General features: G+C 37.6%; 1 protein-coding gene and 1 pseudogene across 1 annotated transcript; both read left to right on the forward strand.

Moving 5' to 3' along the window:
- Window positions 1–6,576: 6,576 nt before the first annotated feature.
- On the forward strand, window positions 6,577–6,685 carry LOC113691215 (U6 spliceosomal RNA; annotated as a pseudogene).
- Window positions 6,686–7,266: 581 nt separating this feature from the next.
- LOC113688762 (uncharacterized) lies at window positions 7,267–11,323 on the forward strand. Its single transcript, XM_027206556.2, has 6 exons — window positions 7,267–7,894; window positions 9,371–9,482; window positions 9,612–9,783; window positions 9,863–10,050; window positions 10,447–10,591; window positions 10,997–11,323. The coding sequence occupies exons 1-5, from the start codon at window positions 7,413–7,415 to the stop codon at window positions 10,570–10,572; spliced, it is 1,080 nt and encodes a 359-aa protein (XP_027062357.1). The 5' UTR covers window positions 7,267–7,412; the 3' UTR covers window positions 10,573–10,591; window positions 10,997–11,323.
- The last annotated feature ends 291 nt before the right edge of the window (window positions 11,324–11,614 follow it).

Genomic DNA, 11,614 nt, shown 5'->3' on the forward strand with positions numbered 1-11,614 from the left:
CCTGATTCTGATGAAACAGAACAGGTTCCTGATTCTGAATCTGATTTTGAAAGCATTCATGAGTCTGATGATGAAGAGTCTAAATTGAGGTCTCGTAGTTTTGATCCTAAGCATATTGACAATCCAAAATTAGAGCTGTATATGTCCTTTACAAGTCTGAAACTTTTCAAGACTGCTGTACATAATTATAGTGTGAAACAAGGCAGGCCTTGTAAGTTTGTGAAACAAGATAGAGTGAGGGTGAGGGCTAGATGCAGAAATAGTGAATGTAATTGGGTTATATATGCTAGAAAATTAAGTGGGGATGGAACTATTCAAATAAGAACATTTGAAGATAATCACACATGTGGTTTTACATATGATAACCCTCTTGTGCATTCTGGATGGGTAGCTAAGAAGTACTGTGAAGAGTTTAGGTGTAATCCTAAATTAGATTTGGAGCATTTTAGGAAGACAGTAATGAAAGAAAATAGGTGCTCCTTCACAAAAAATCAAACATATAGGACAAGGAGAAAAGCAATGAAAATTGTTCAGGGCAGTGAAAAGGACCAGTACAGCAAATTAGGAGTTTATATGCATGAAATTCTAAGATCCAACCCTGGTAGCACTGTTATAATGAAAACTGTTGATGGCTTTAGAGACTCAAAAACAGGGAAAGGCAGATTTGAGAGGCTGTACATTTGTTTTCCTGGAGTGAAGCATGGTTTCCTAACTGGATGTAGGCAATTTATTGGAGTAGATGGTACTTTTTTGAAAGGATCAGTAGGAGGAGTTTTGCTAGCAGCTGTTGGAGTTGATGCTAATAATGGCATTTTTCCAATAGCATATGCTGCAGCAGAGGGTGAAAGTAAGGACTCATGGTGCTGGTTCTTCAAACTATTGAAAGAAGATTTGAAGATTGAAAAGGATTATGAGTGGACAATAATGAGTGACAAACAAAAAAGTCTAATTGAAGCATGTGATATGATTTTTCCAAATGCAGCCCACAGATTTTGTGTGAAACACTTGCACAATAACTTTTCATCTGCTGGTTTCAAAGGAGAAGGTTTGAGGAGAGCGTTATGGACTGTTGCCAAAGCAACAACACCAGCTCAATTCATTAGCAGAATGGAAGCAATGGCTCAAATTGATATAGAGGCAGCCAGGTGGTTTGATGGCAACCCACCAAGTCAATGGAGCAGAGCTTATTTTAGCACTCATCCTAAATGTGCTATGTTATTGAATAATATCTGTGAGTGCTTCAACAGCAAAATTCTTGATGCTAGGGAGAAGCCAATAATTGAAATGTTTGAAGCAATACGGTTGTACATGATGCAGAGAATGCAAAAAAATAGGGATATGGCCAAAGAGAAGTGGCAGACTTATCCTTATTGCCCCAGAATTCTTCACATTATGCAGAAAAATGTAGATAGAGCACCTGACTGTTTTTCATTCAAGTCAAATGATGATCTTTATGAAGTCAGTTGCCCATATGGTGACCAATTTGCAGTGAACATCAAGGAGCAAACATGCTCTTGCAGAAAATGGGAATTAACAGGTATTCCCTGTCCCCATGCCATTGCTGCATTGTGGATGGCTAAAAAGGATCCTCTGCTATATGTTTCAAAATGGTATACAGTGGAGACATATATGAAGTGCTATGAAGGATCAGTGTGTCCCATGAATGGAGAAAGTGAATGGGGGCTTACTGATGTTGGTGAAGGTCCTTTACCACCCTTATATGGGAGAGCACCTGGAAGGCCTAAGAAGCTGAGAAGGAGAAGCGCAGAGGAGGTTCAACAAGCCAAGGAAAAAACTAAGAAGAAGGTGACAAGAGTGGGACAGATTAACAAGTGTAGATACTGTCATCAAAGGGGACATAATATGAGGTCCTGCAAGCTTCTCAAAGATGCTCAAGTTCCTGCAGTTGCAGAAACTGATATTAGTTCAAGCCAAGTTGCTGCTTCTACCAACAATCCAGCTAGCCAAGATGAAAAAAAAGTTGTAAGTTGTTTTGATGACTTGTTACAGCTATCTTTGATATTTGTTATATAAATGACATGTTTTCCTTTTAAACTGTAGGGAACAAAGAAAACCAAGAAGGCTGCTGCTGAGTCTTCAAATAAAAGGGTAAAAAAACCTGCTACATCTTTTGATTTTTCTGTCTTTATGCAATTTGATTTTTGCTACCTCACTGTTTTGTGCAGAAGAGACATAGACATACAAGAAGAGTTGCAGCTGCAGTTTGTAATGATGATTCAAACATTGAACATCAACAGGATGCTGAGCCACTAGTTGAGATTGACATAACATCCTCTGCCCCAGATCAAGTAGACCAGGATATGTTCGAAGTGTTTGGGCTGTCAAGGTCTCAAGTGAAATATAGCACCAAGGAACCCAGAACACAAACTAAAGAACAAGTACATGTGGGATTCAGGATTAGAGATGTTCATATGCATGTTGCTGCTGCTGGCAAGGCAGATTTAAGTGTTCCTAGTTCATCTAGATCGAAGGGAAAGGAGAAACTACTGTGATAGGAGAAACAACATACTGAATTTTCTTCAAGCCAAGCTGCTTTTGTTCAAGCCAAGTTGCTGCTTTTGTAATTAGTGAATGACTTTTGTTGTTTCAACTTTTGCTTTGCCTAGTAATTATGGAAGTGCAAGCTGTAATGTGATAGCTGGCTTTATTTCATTTATGGACCCATGTTCAACAACAGTCTTGTAGTTTGCTTTATTTCATTGAGAATGCACTTTAATTGTATTGAAGTTATGATATGGCAGCTGTTTATATGTTCCAACTTGGTTTATCAGTACATGTGGGACAATCTTGGTTTATCAGCTTAGTTGCCAGTTTGGTTTATTTGCATTTGTTTTCCAGCGTGGTTTATTTGCATCTGTTTGTGTTATCAATACATGTGGGACATCAGTTCATGGCCATTTTATATTTATGATATGAACAACACTTTGACAAGGACCATTTTCTTACACTTAACGCATAGCTTTACAAATAAAATAAATTACAGAGTTCATAAATTGCATTGTTGCCAGATACATTTCCCTTCCTAAATCCCACCTTTTACATAAATTGCAGAGTTCATTTGGAACCTTTGTACAAACAAAATAAGTCCCTTTCTATACCCTGCAATTGGATATTACTTCATAGGAAAAAATGCAACTCTCGTTCCAACAAAGAAACACAGCCAGCTTCAAAATGTTCTTTCTTCTGCAATTTTACCAAAATCACTCCAGTGTTAGCAGCAACTTGCCTCCCTTTACTTTTTCCTCGCCTTTACTGCTCCAACTCAGTACTAGCAAAACCACCAAAAGCACAATTATTATAATAAAAAATTTCTCCCTCTTACGCATTCTTTCAACTTGTTCTTCCATTTTGTTAGTCTTTTTCAGCAAACCAGGAATGAGAACTCTCCCTCTTGGACAAATTGGCTCATCAACCCATTCAAAGTACCTGCATCTCTCGGGTCTCTACCATAACAATAATGACATTTCTCAGAAATTAGTTAGCTAAATTAACACATTGAAGGATCAACATTTTTAGACAAATATTTCTTACCGGCCACAGAGAGCAACCAAGGAATCTTCTTCCCGAATTCTCGCCGCGCCAACAGGTGCTCATTTTTGTTCTTAACCCACACTTGCAGAATGGAGTTGATGAACCACTGGAGACTTCAGAACTTCTGCTCCTCATTTAGCCAAAAATGAGAGCACAGGGAGCTCCACTGCCAGATGCTCTGAGGATGAATGTTTAAAGCTGCAAAGATTGGCAAGAAAATTTTGGGGTTGAAGGGCAGAGGGAAAAAGGACAACAATGGAGCTTTTCGTCCGTCCGTTGCATTTTGTTCCTTTAAAGTTAGCTCCATTCGGTTTTACCCATTTTTTGTTGGGTAAAACCGTTGGTTGTAACGGTCAATTGGATATTTCCCGTCAATTGTCCTTAATTGGTCAAAATTACGGAACATTGAGGATGAAATGTGTTTGGGGTTAAACATTGAGGATGAAATTGGTCAACCCCCCAAACTTTGAGGATGAAAAGTGCATTTTTCCCTAAAATTGTTAACAAACTTGTAGAAAACAAATTTAGCCAAAAGCTTGTTTGCTAAAAAGGCCCTTATTGTAGCAATGTAAGTGAAAAATTTGTATTGTTTGAAGTTATTTTTTAGCTGTTTTTGAGGTTTTTTTTTTTTTTTGCATTTTTTGAGATTATTTTTTTTATGTATTATTATAATGTTATATATGAAAATTTTATTTTAAAAAAAATAACCAATACAAACGGAGTCTCTGAGTTTGGAAGTCCAAAAAGGCTTTACGCTCAAAAATTTTATGAGGATGTACCTTGATTGGGCCATGTGAATCGGATTGACGTGACTAAGGAACCTTTGTCAGGCTCAGTGTTTGCCGATTGGACGACGCCCCCCAGTCTCTCAAATATCAACTGTGGAATTGACAGTCTTTCCACTTCGGCCTCGACCTTTTAGGAGTTTGATGCTTTTCACGTGTCAATTTCACCACAGTCGTCTGATCTGTGATGTTTAGTTGAGAGTCCAAGGTTAGTCAGTTCATCGTGCTACATGACGATTCACGCCCGAAAGAGAGCTGGCAGTAGCCCACTATAACGATCTGGGTTTGCTAATGGACAGGTTCCCTTGAACCATCCATGCGTCAATGAGACGTATCACCCACTTAATTGAGCTGGGAATTAGGACAAATCCAGCCCCGTGTCCAAAGTCCTGTGTACAGGTACCGAGTATTGATCTTAATTAAAGACATTTGATTCAAAAAGTGAAGAAAAAATAAAGAGAAAAGGCGAGAGGAAAGAAACAGAGTCAAATTTATAGTCCTTTGGTGGTAATGGATAAAATACATAAAATCTCATTATAATTTGACTATTTGACATATTACCTCCTCATTATTTAAAAATATCCACACTATCCTCTCGTGTTTTGGACTAGAGTGGAATTTTGCTTTTGACCTGTTGTGAACCGTCTATTATTAATTTTTTCTTTTTTATTTTATTTTCCTTTCCTTTCCTTTTTTTTCTTTTTCTTTTCTATTATTCCTCTCCTTCTTCCTCCGTTTCACAGTCTCCACAACTCATAATATCGAAGCAACGGGTCTTGGCATCTGCTCATTTTTTTTTATTCTTTTTCTTTTTTTGCATTTTCACATTTTCTTTCTTTCTTCGCCTATCTCCTGCTCCTCTTCCCCTTCCACCAGAACTTTACACCACCATCCCGAACTCTACAGCATCCCCTCCACCACTCCACACCACCATCCTCTCCACCCAAAGTCTAAAATCCTGCAATTTTGGAGTACCATAATATGAGAGGTAGTGGGTCGGTTTGTACTTTTATGTATTGCTACGGACCTAATCCCCCACGGGAAAAATGGACACCACAGGATCAGCCATTAAAGACCCAAAAATTGGATAGAGGAATTCAACAGGTAGGTCTCGTTTTTGCTATGATTTCAAGGAGAAAGAAGAAGAGGATTTGTAGTTGGAGATTTTCTATTTCTGAAACTTGCCATTTGCCCAGAAGCTCTTGGATAAGAAGACTAGCTTTCCGTTCTACTCTTTCATGTTTAGGTAGGTGATGCATAGAGAATGGATAATAGAATTGTGAAAGCAAAAAGACCCACTTTCCTCAAAGGAAGCCGCTTAACTGATTTAGTTTAGACTCTAATCGAGACCAGGCGAAAGATGAAAGGCATAGTTGAAAAAAGCTGCTACTTTTTTTACTCTTAAAAGAGGAGTTTCGTTACTTCCTGGCTTGTTTCGCATAGGCTACACAAAGCTATGTTTGATTCCTGTCACCTTTCTTGTGGATCATCCGGCGGTTAACGGATTATGGGACGAAGAACGAAAAACGAAAAGGGATGCCATTTTCACTCATCTGTTTTGTCTACCTTTTCAAGAATTTTATGATGGAAGCTTATAAAATTCATGAAATTCTTTCTTGGATATTTGGATGAATTTGGATTTTAGGGCCATTGTTTTGGAAGAATCATTGGAGACAGAACCGCGGGCGGTGGTGGCGATTGGCGTTAGTAGAGAGAAATGGCAGAGGAAAATAGTGAGAGGATATGAATAACTTTTAGAAAATTTTAAAAATGCATCACTAATTATAAAATTTGTAAAAATACCTATGATAATTAAGTCAAAACACCAAAATTAAAAGAAAAAATGGCAATAAAATAAAAATATTTAAAAAATAATAATACATCGCTTGCAGGTAGCATACAGGATACCGGTCAAATTTCACTTTAGTCTAAAGTCTGAGAACGGTCAAATTTCACTTTAGTCTAAAGTCTGAGAAGACTATGTAGGTGTTTTTAAATAATGAGGAAATATCATGTCCAAATGCCAAATCGCAAGGGAGTTTTGTGTATTTTACCCTTTGATAATTTTGCCTGATTTGTTTGGATTGTAATTTATTTGTCAATTTTTTATTTATTTTATTATCAATATATTTTTTAATTATTTTTTTATCTCAGATACACTATATAAAAAAAAGCGCTATATATTTTTTTAAAAATAATTATTTTAAATAATCTACTATCTAAACACACTCATTCAGAAGTGTGCTTCGAGGACGTGACATCCGATAAAATTGAAACGATGCAGAGAAGATTAGAATGGCCTCCATGCAAGGGTGACACGCACAAATTGAGAAAGGCGGGTTTGTTTGGGTGTGTTCGGACAGAACACATTTTCATTGTACAAGAAAGATAGGATAGGATATGTTGTTAGTTATACTTTGACTCATTTTGCTGTTAAACTTGTCAGCCGGAATATCTAAAATTTGATCGATGACAAGTTCTGCTCGAAAATTAGCACAGGAAATAGTGCGCGCCATACAAGTTCCAACCTAAGCATTGCTATAACACGGATTCCTGTGCATAATTGGATAACATTAATAAGATAGTATTAAGTATCATTTATCTCAAATTAAATTAATAAAGAGTTTGAAATTTGAACTGGAGTATGATACTATTCTTTTTTTCTTTTCTCAATTAATTAAACAATTATCCTACTCTCCCCATCTCCCCATTAAATTTGCCGAAGGATAAGAGTAAGACCCCCGGATAAAATAAAAGACACAAGCCGGTGTCAGAAAACCTCCCTGAAGTCACACCTGTCATCCGATCTGTCAACTTCTCACTGGCCCTTCACTCTAGATCCATACCACGTGCTATCATTAGATTTTCCGCCAGGGATACTTTTGTCATTTTACACCCTATATAAGATCGGTACAGAGAGAGAAACGGCAGAAAACAGCGAGAGCGACGCCGGGAGGGAAAAAGGAGAGAGGCCCTTAATTTCTGTTTGCTGAAAGAGGAGGGAGTTAGCGAGTGAGAGTGAGAGTGAGAGTAACTCGGTGAGTGAGTCGAGTTTATTGTATAACTGACTTGGAAATGAGTAGTGAACGCGGCGGTGGAAGAATGGTAGTGTCGGACCGGGATATAGCGGAGGCGTTAGACGCACTCCTCCGTGAATCGAACCCTAACAGCCTTCCTTTCAATTCCATAAACGGCATCGTTCAGCACCTTGAGTCCAAATTAGGGCTAAACCTCTCCCACAAAATCGACTTCATTCGTTCCCAGATCCAACTCTACTTCCAGCCACCTCCCCAGCATCACAAGGACCATTTTACCCTCCACCAAAACCCCAATTTTCACCCCCACCACCACCACCATCCCGTTTCCGCCCCCCATACCCAGTTCCATTCCCCCAATTTCGGCTTCCCGCATCCTCAGGACTACGGGTTTCGGCCTCCGCCGCCGCTGCAGCAGCAGCAACAGCAACAAACGCGGCCCCAACTTCCGCCGCCACTTGCTGCCGCTGTTACTTCTCCTACTCCAGCCCCTGTCGCTGCTCCCGAAGCTCCCAAGGAAAGGTGCGTCTTTTTGAATTTTTGTTGCTTTTTTTTTTTTGCCATCATTGTCTGGGGATTGTTAGGTTGGTGAGCGACTGGAGGAATTGAAAATACAAAAAATTAGAAAATTTTAATATCTTGTGAGCTCACCGGTTTCATCCATTTGCTCACCAACCGAGCAGGAAGTCAAGTAAGTTTGCTTTTCTAAATTAATGAGATTACTGGAAAATGTGCATTCACTTATCACGAGAGTATTATTTATTTATTTATTTTGAAAGTAAGAAATTTGAGGTCCAGTCTTGTGAAATTCTCTTTAAATTGCGCCCTAAAAAGAGCTAAGAAGAAAGAGGGTTGGTTGTTTCCGTATCATGTGATTAAACTCTTGAACATAAGATGTAAATTGTGAATGGAAGTTGAGTATAACCATTGCGTGTTGTTTGGAGACAAAGAATTTCATGCTTTTTGATATTTAGTTTACGTTTACTTGTTTAATTCAGTTTATACAGATTCTAATAGGTTAATAATCAGCGCTGACCTAGGCCTGAGGGAGAGGGGTTCTTTGGGGGTTAAGGTTCTAATTCTGACGCATGAAGGGAGAAGTTCGGGGGTAATAATTCTGTTCTCACCATCACCTCCCTTTCTTTCCCAGATTTCTGATTGACCCATGAGATCAAGATTTAGTGACTGAAATCTTAAATTGTGATTCCTAATTAGGATGTGCTGATCGAGTCCCCAGTTATAGTAGGCATAGAAATCATTTTGTAACTGGCGAAAGTCGTTCATCATTATTAGTATTCTCCTTAAGGAAGAGCAACCCTTGGTCTTGTTGTCTGCCTCGTTAAATACAATTACCATATTTTGGGGGGAAAAAAAACTACCTCCATTTTTTAATTGATAATTAAGCAAAGGACTTATATTAAATAATAATTTCATACATTTCGACTTGAACAGCTACACTTACTTTAAATGAAACATTTATAAATCAACTTTTACCTTTTTGAGTTTGGATACATGTAATCTTTTAATGAACTAAACATGATTTAATTAACTTAAATCCATTTAGTGGAGAAGAAAACTAATCTAAGAGTTGCACCCATGAGATAACTAGTTGTTAATTGTTATGCAGATCATCTCTCTCTCTCTCTCTAGTCTCCAGCACATCTTGTATCCGCCATGTTGCACTAGCACCAAAATCTAAAGATTTTGATAAAAACATCGAGCTTAGAATGAAGTCTAATATCTCTTCTTCCTTTTAATTTTCCCTTTGTTTTTTTTTTCTTTTTTGTTCCATATAAGTTTAGAATGAAGTTTAATGTTATTTTCCTCCTTCGTTGTTAATGGTCCTTGTTATTTTCCCCATAAGAGGAGATTTGATACGTTACCTTTTCTTCTTGGCTGCAATCGCAGTGCAGTATATGTGTCCTGTTCCAGGGAGTTGATTTGTAATTCAATTCTACTGTGTAGCTTTTGATAAAATTCATTTGCACTTATTTGTAGTGCTTCAAGTGGGAAAAAAAGGAGAGGTGGTCCAGGTGGACTAAATAAACTCTGTGGTGTTTCTCCTGAACTTCAGGCAGTTGTGGGTCAGGCAACAATGCCCAGGACTGAGGTTTGGACTGTAGATAACTAGATCCTTTACCCTTCTTTCGTTTTGTTTTTGTTTTCTTCTTTCTCTCTTTTGCCTTACCTGTATAACAGCTACTTATGTGTGGGCCTAAAACTTCTCCACTTTGTTCAGATTGTGAAGCAACTTTGGGCGTACATAAGGAAAAATAACCTCCAAGATCCTAACAACAAAAGGAAGATAATTTGCAACGATGAGCTGCGTGTGGTATTTGAGACAGACTGTACTGATATGTTCAAGATGAACAAGTTGCTAGCTAAGCATATAATCCCTCTTGAACCTACAAGTATGTATTTTTTAAGTTGGATGAATTTTACTCTTCAGACTCTTGTTGATTTGGTTTTCACTTGTATGCCTTTTTTCAGAACAAACAGCTCAAAATGCTAAGAAAGCAAAAATAGAGGTGGAATCTGGAAGTGAAAGTGCTAATACAGTTCCAGTTGTGGTAATATCTGAAGCGCTTGCGAATTTCTTTGGTACTGATGAAAGAGAGATGTCCCAGGCTGAGGTACTACGGCAGGTGTGGGAATACATTAAGGTCAATCAGCTCGAGGTGAGTGCTTAAGTGGTCTCCTTTATTGCTCATTTTTAGTAGTTAGGAACTGGAAGATATTATATTAGCAACTTAACACAGATTTGGCAAGTCCCATTTTTTAGCAGAATACGACTGAAATTTGGGACATGAATCATACAATTGATTTGTGAATATGAGAAAGTAATTGCAATTTATATAATACACGACTTAAATTAATATTTGATGAAGTGTGGAAAAAAATTTTCTTGCAGTTGCTGGATGATCTTAATACAATATACATCTTTTGGAATTATTACATCTTGCTTTTTACATCATTATAAAAGCTCCATCTAATTCCAAGTTAGTTTATGAGTGATTTCATCTAGTTAACATGTTTGAGATTTTAATGGTACATATCCTTTCCTATATATCTAGGATCCCTTGAATTCGATGGCAATCATGTGTGATGCAAAACTCCAAGAGCTTTTTGGATGTCAGAGTATTTCTGCACTGGGCATACCAGAGATGCTAGCAAGACTCCATCTACTTAAGAAATCATGATTGCTAATCAGGTTGACTGGTGAGTGCTGAACTAAAACGTAGATGATTTTATTCTGAAAGGGTAACTTGGAGTGCCATTATAGTTATTAGGTTTTGAATTACCACGATAAAGGTAAGATAAAGGAAATTTATCTAGTGTCTCACTTTCCATCACTGTCTGCACTTGGGGATCAGTTAATCTGTAGAACATGTAGGCCAGGCAAGACTTGTTTGTCAAGAAATATATTAGGTTCAGTTCCTTTTTTATTAAGAATCTTTTTAAGTTTGTTTCAGTCATGTAGTAATGTTGAGCAATTTCATATCAAGGTTTTTTTTGTCCCTTTCATTTTTACTTAGAACAAGATTTAAATCCAATAAGTCCAAACTGCGGATAATATACTTGATGATCAACCATGATAACTGATAAAATCTAATATTTCTGCAGGTAAATGGTGTTCTGCTAACTCGTTACGTTCTGACATTGGCTAATATTACTTACCACAAGAATTTGGGTGCTTTCCAGCTTCACTTGCATAGTTTTGGTGTGGGTTAGGGAAGGTAAGTTATGATGAACAGAACGAATGTGTATTTTGGGCTAATTGCAAGTTTTATGTCATAGCCTGTGATTGTTCTAGGTTTTTAATCTATGTTTTCTTCAGGCATCTTTTCTAATGGTAGTTTCTGACACTTGTAAAGATGCAGAAGGTAGGAAGACAGGAGAAATGTAAAAGATGATTCCATGTATTTTCTGAATGAAATATGTAATTCTGAATTTCTGCTGTTTACGAATTGACAAAGGCCGTGATCTGAGAATAATTAAATTCCTGTCCTATTATACACCAGAAGTTTCCAGTGCTTTTCTAGGGTAGCAAAAAAAATGTTCGTGCCTGTTGCCCTCTGTTTTCAAGAGAGAGGAATAGAGACGAATGCAATTTGCAAGATCAACGTGGGACATAATTGGACACTTCCAGTTGCATGAACAATCGAGCACGCATGCCAACAAGTAGATAGTGTTTGTTTGAAGAGGATGTGGAATCTAGTCTCTTTTTTTTTTTTTTTTTTA

Source organism: Coffea arabica, chromosome 7e (genome assembly GCF_036785885.1).
Source record: "Coffea arabica cultivar ET-39 chromosome 7e, Coffea Arabica ET-39 HiFi, whole genome shotgun sequence".
NCBI lineage: Eukaryota > Viridiplantae > Streptophyta > Magnoliopsida > Gentianales > Rubiaceae > Coffea > Coffea arabica.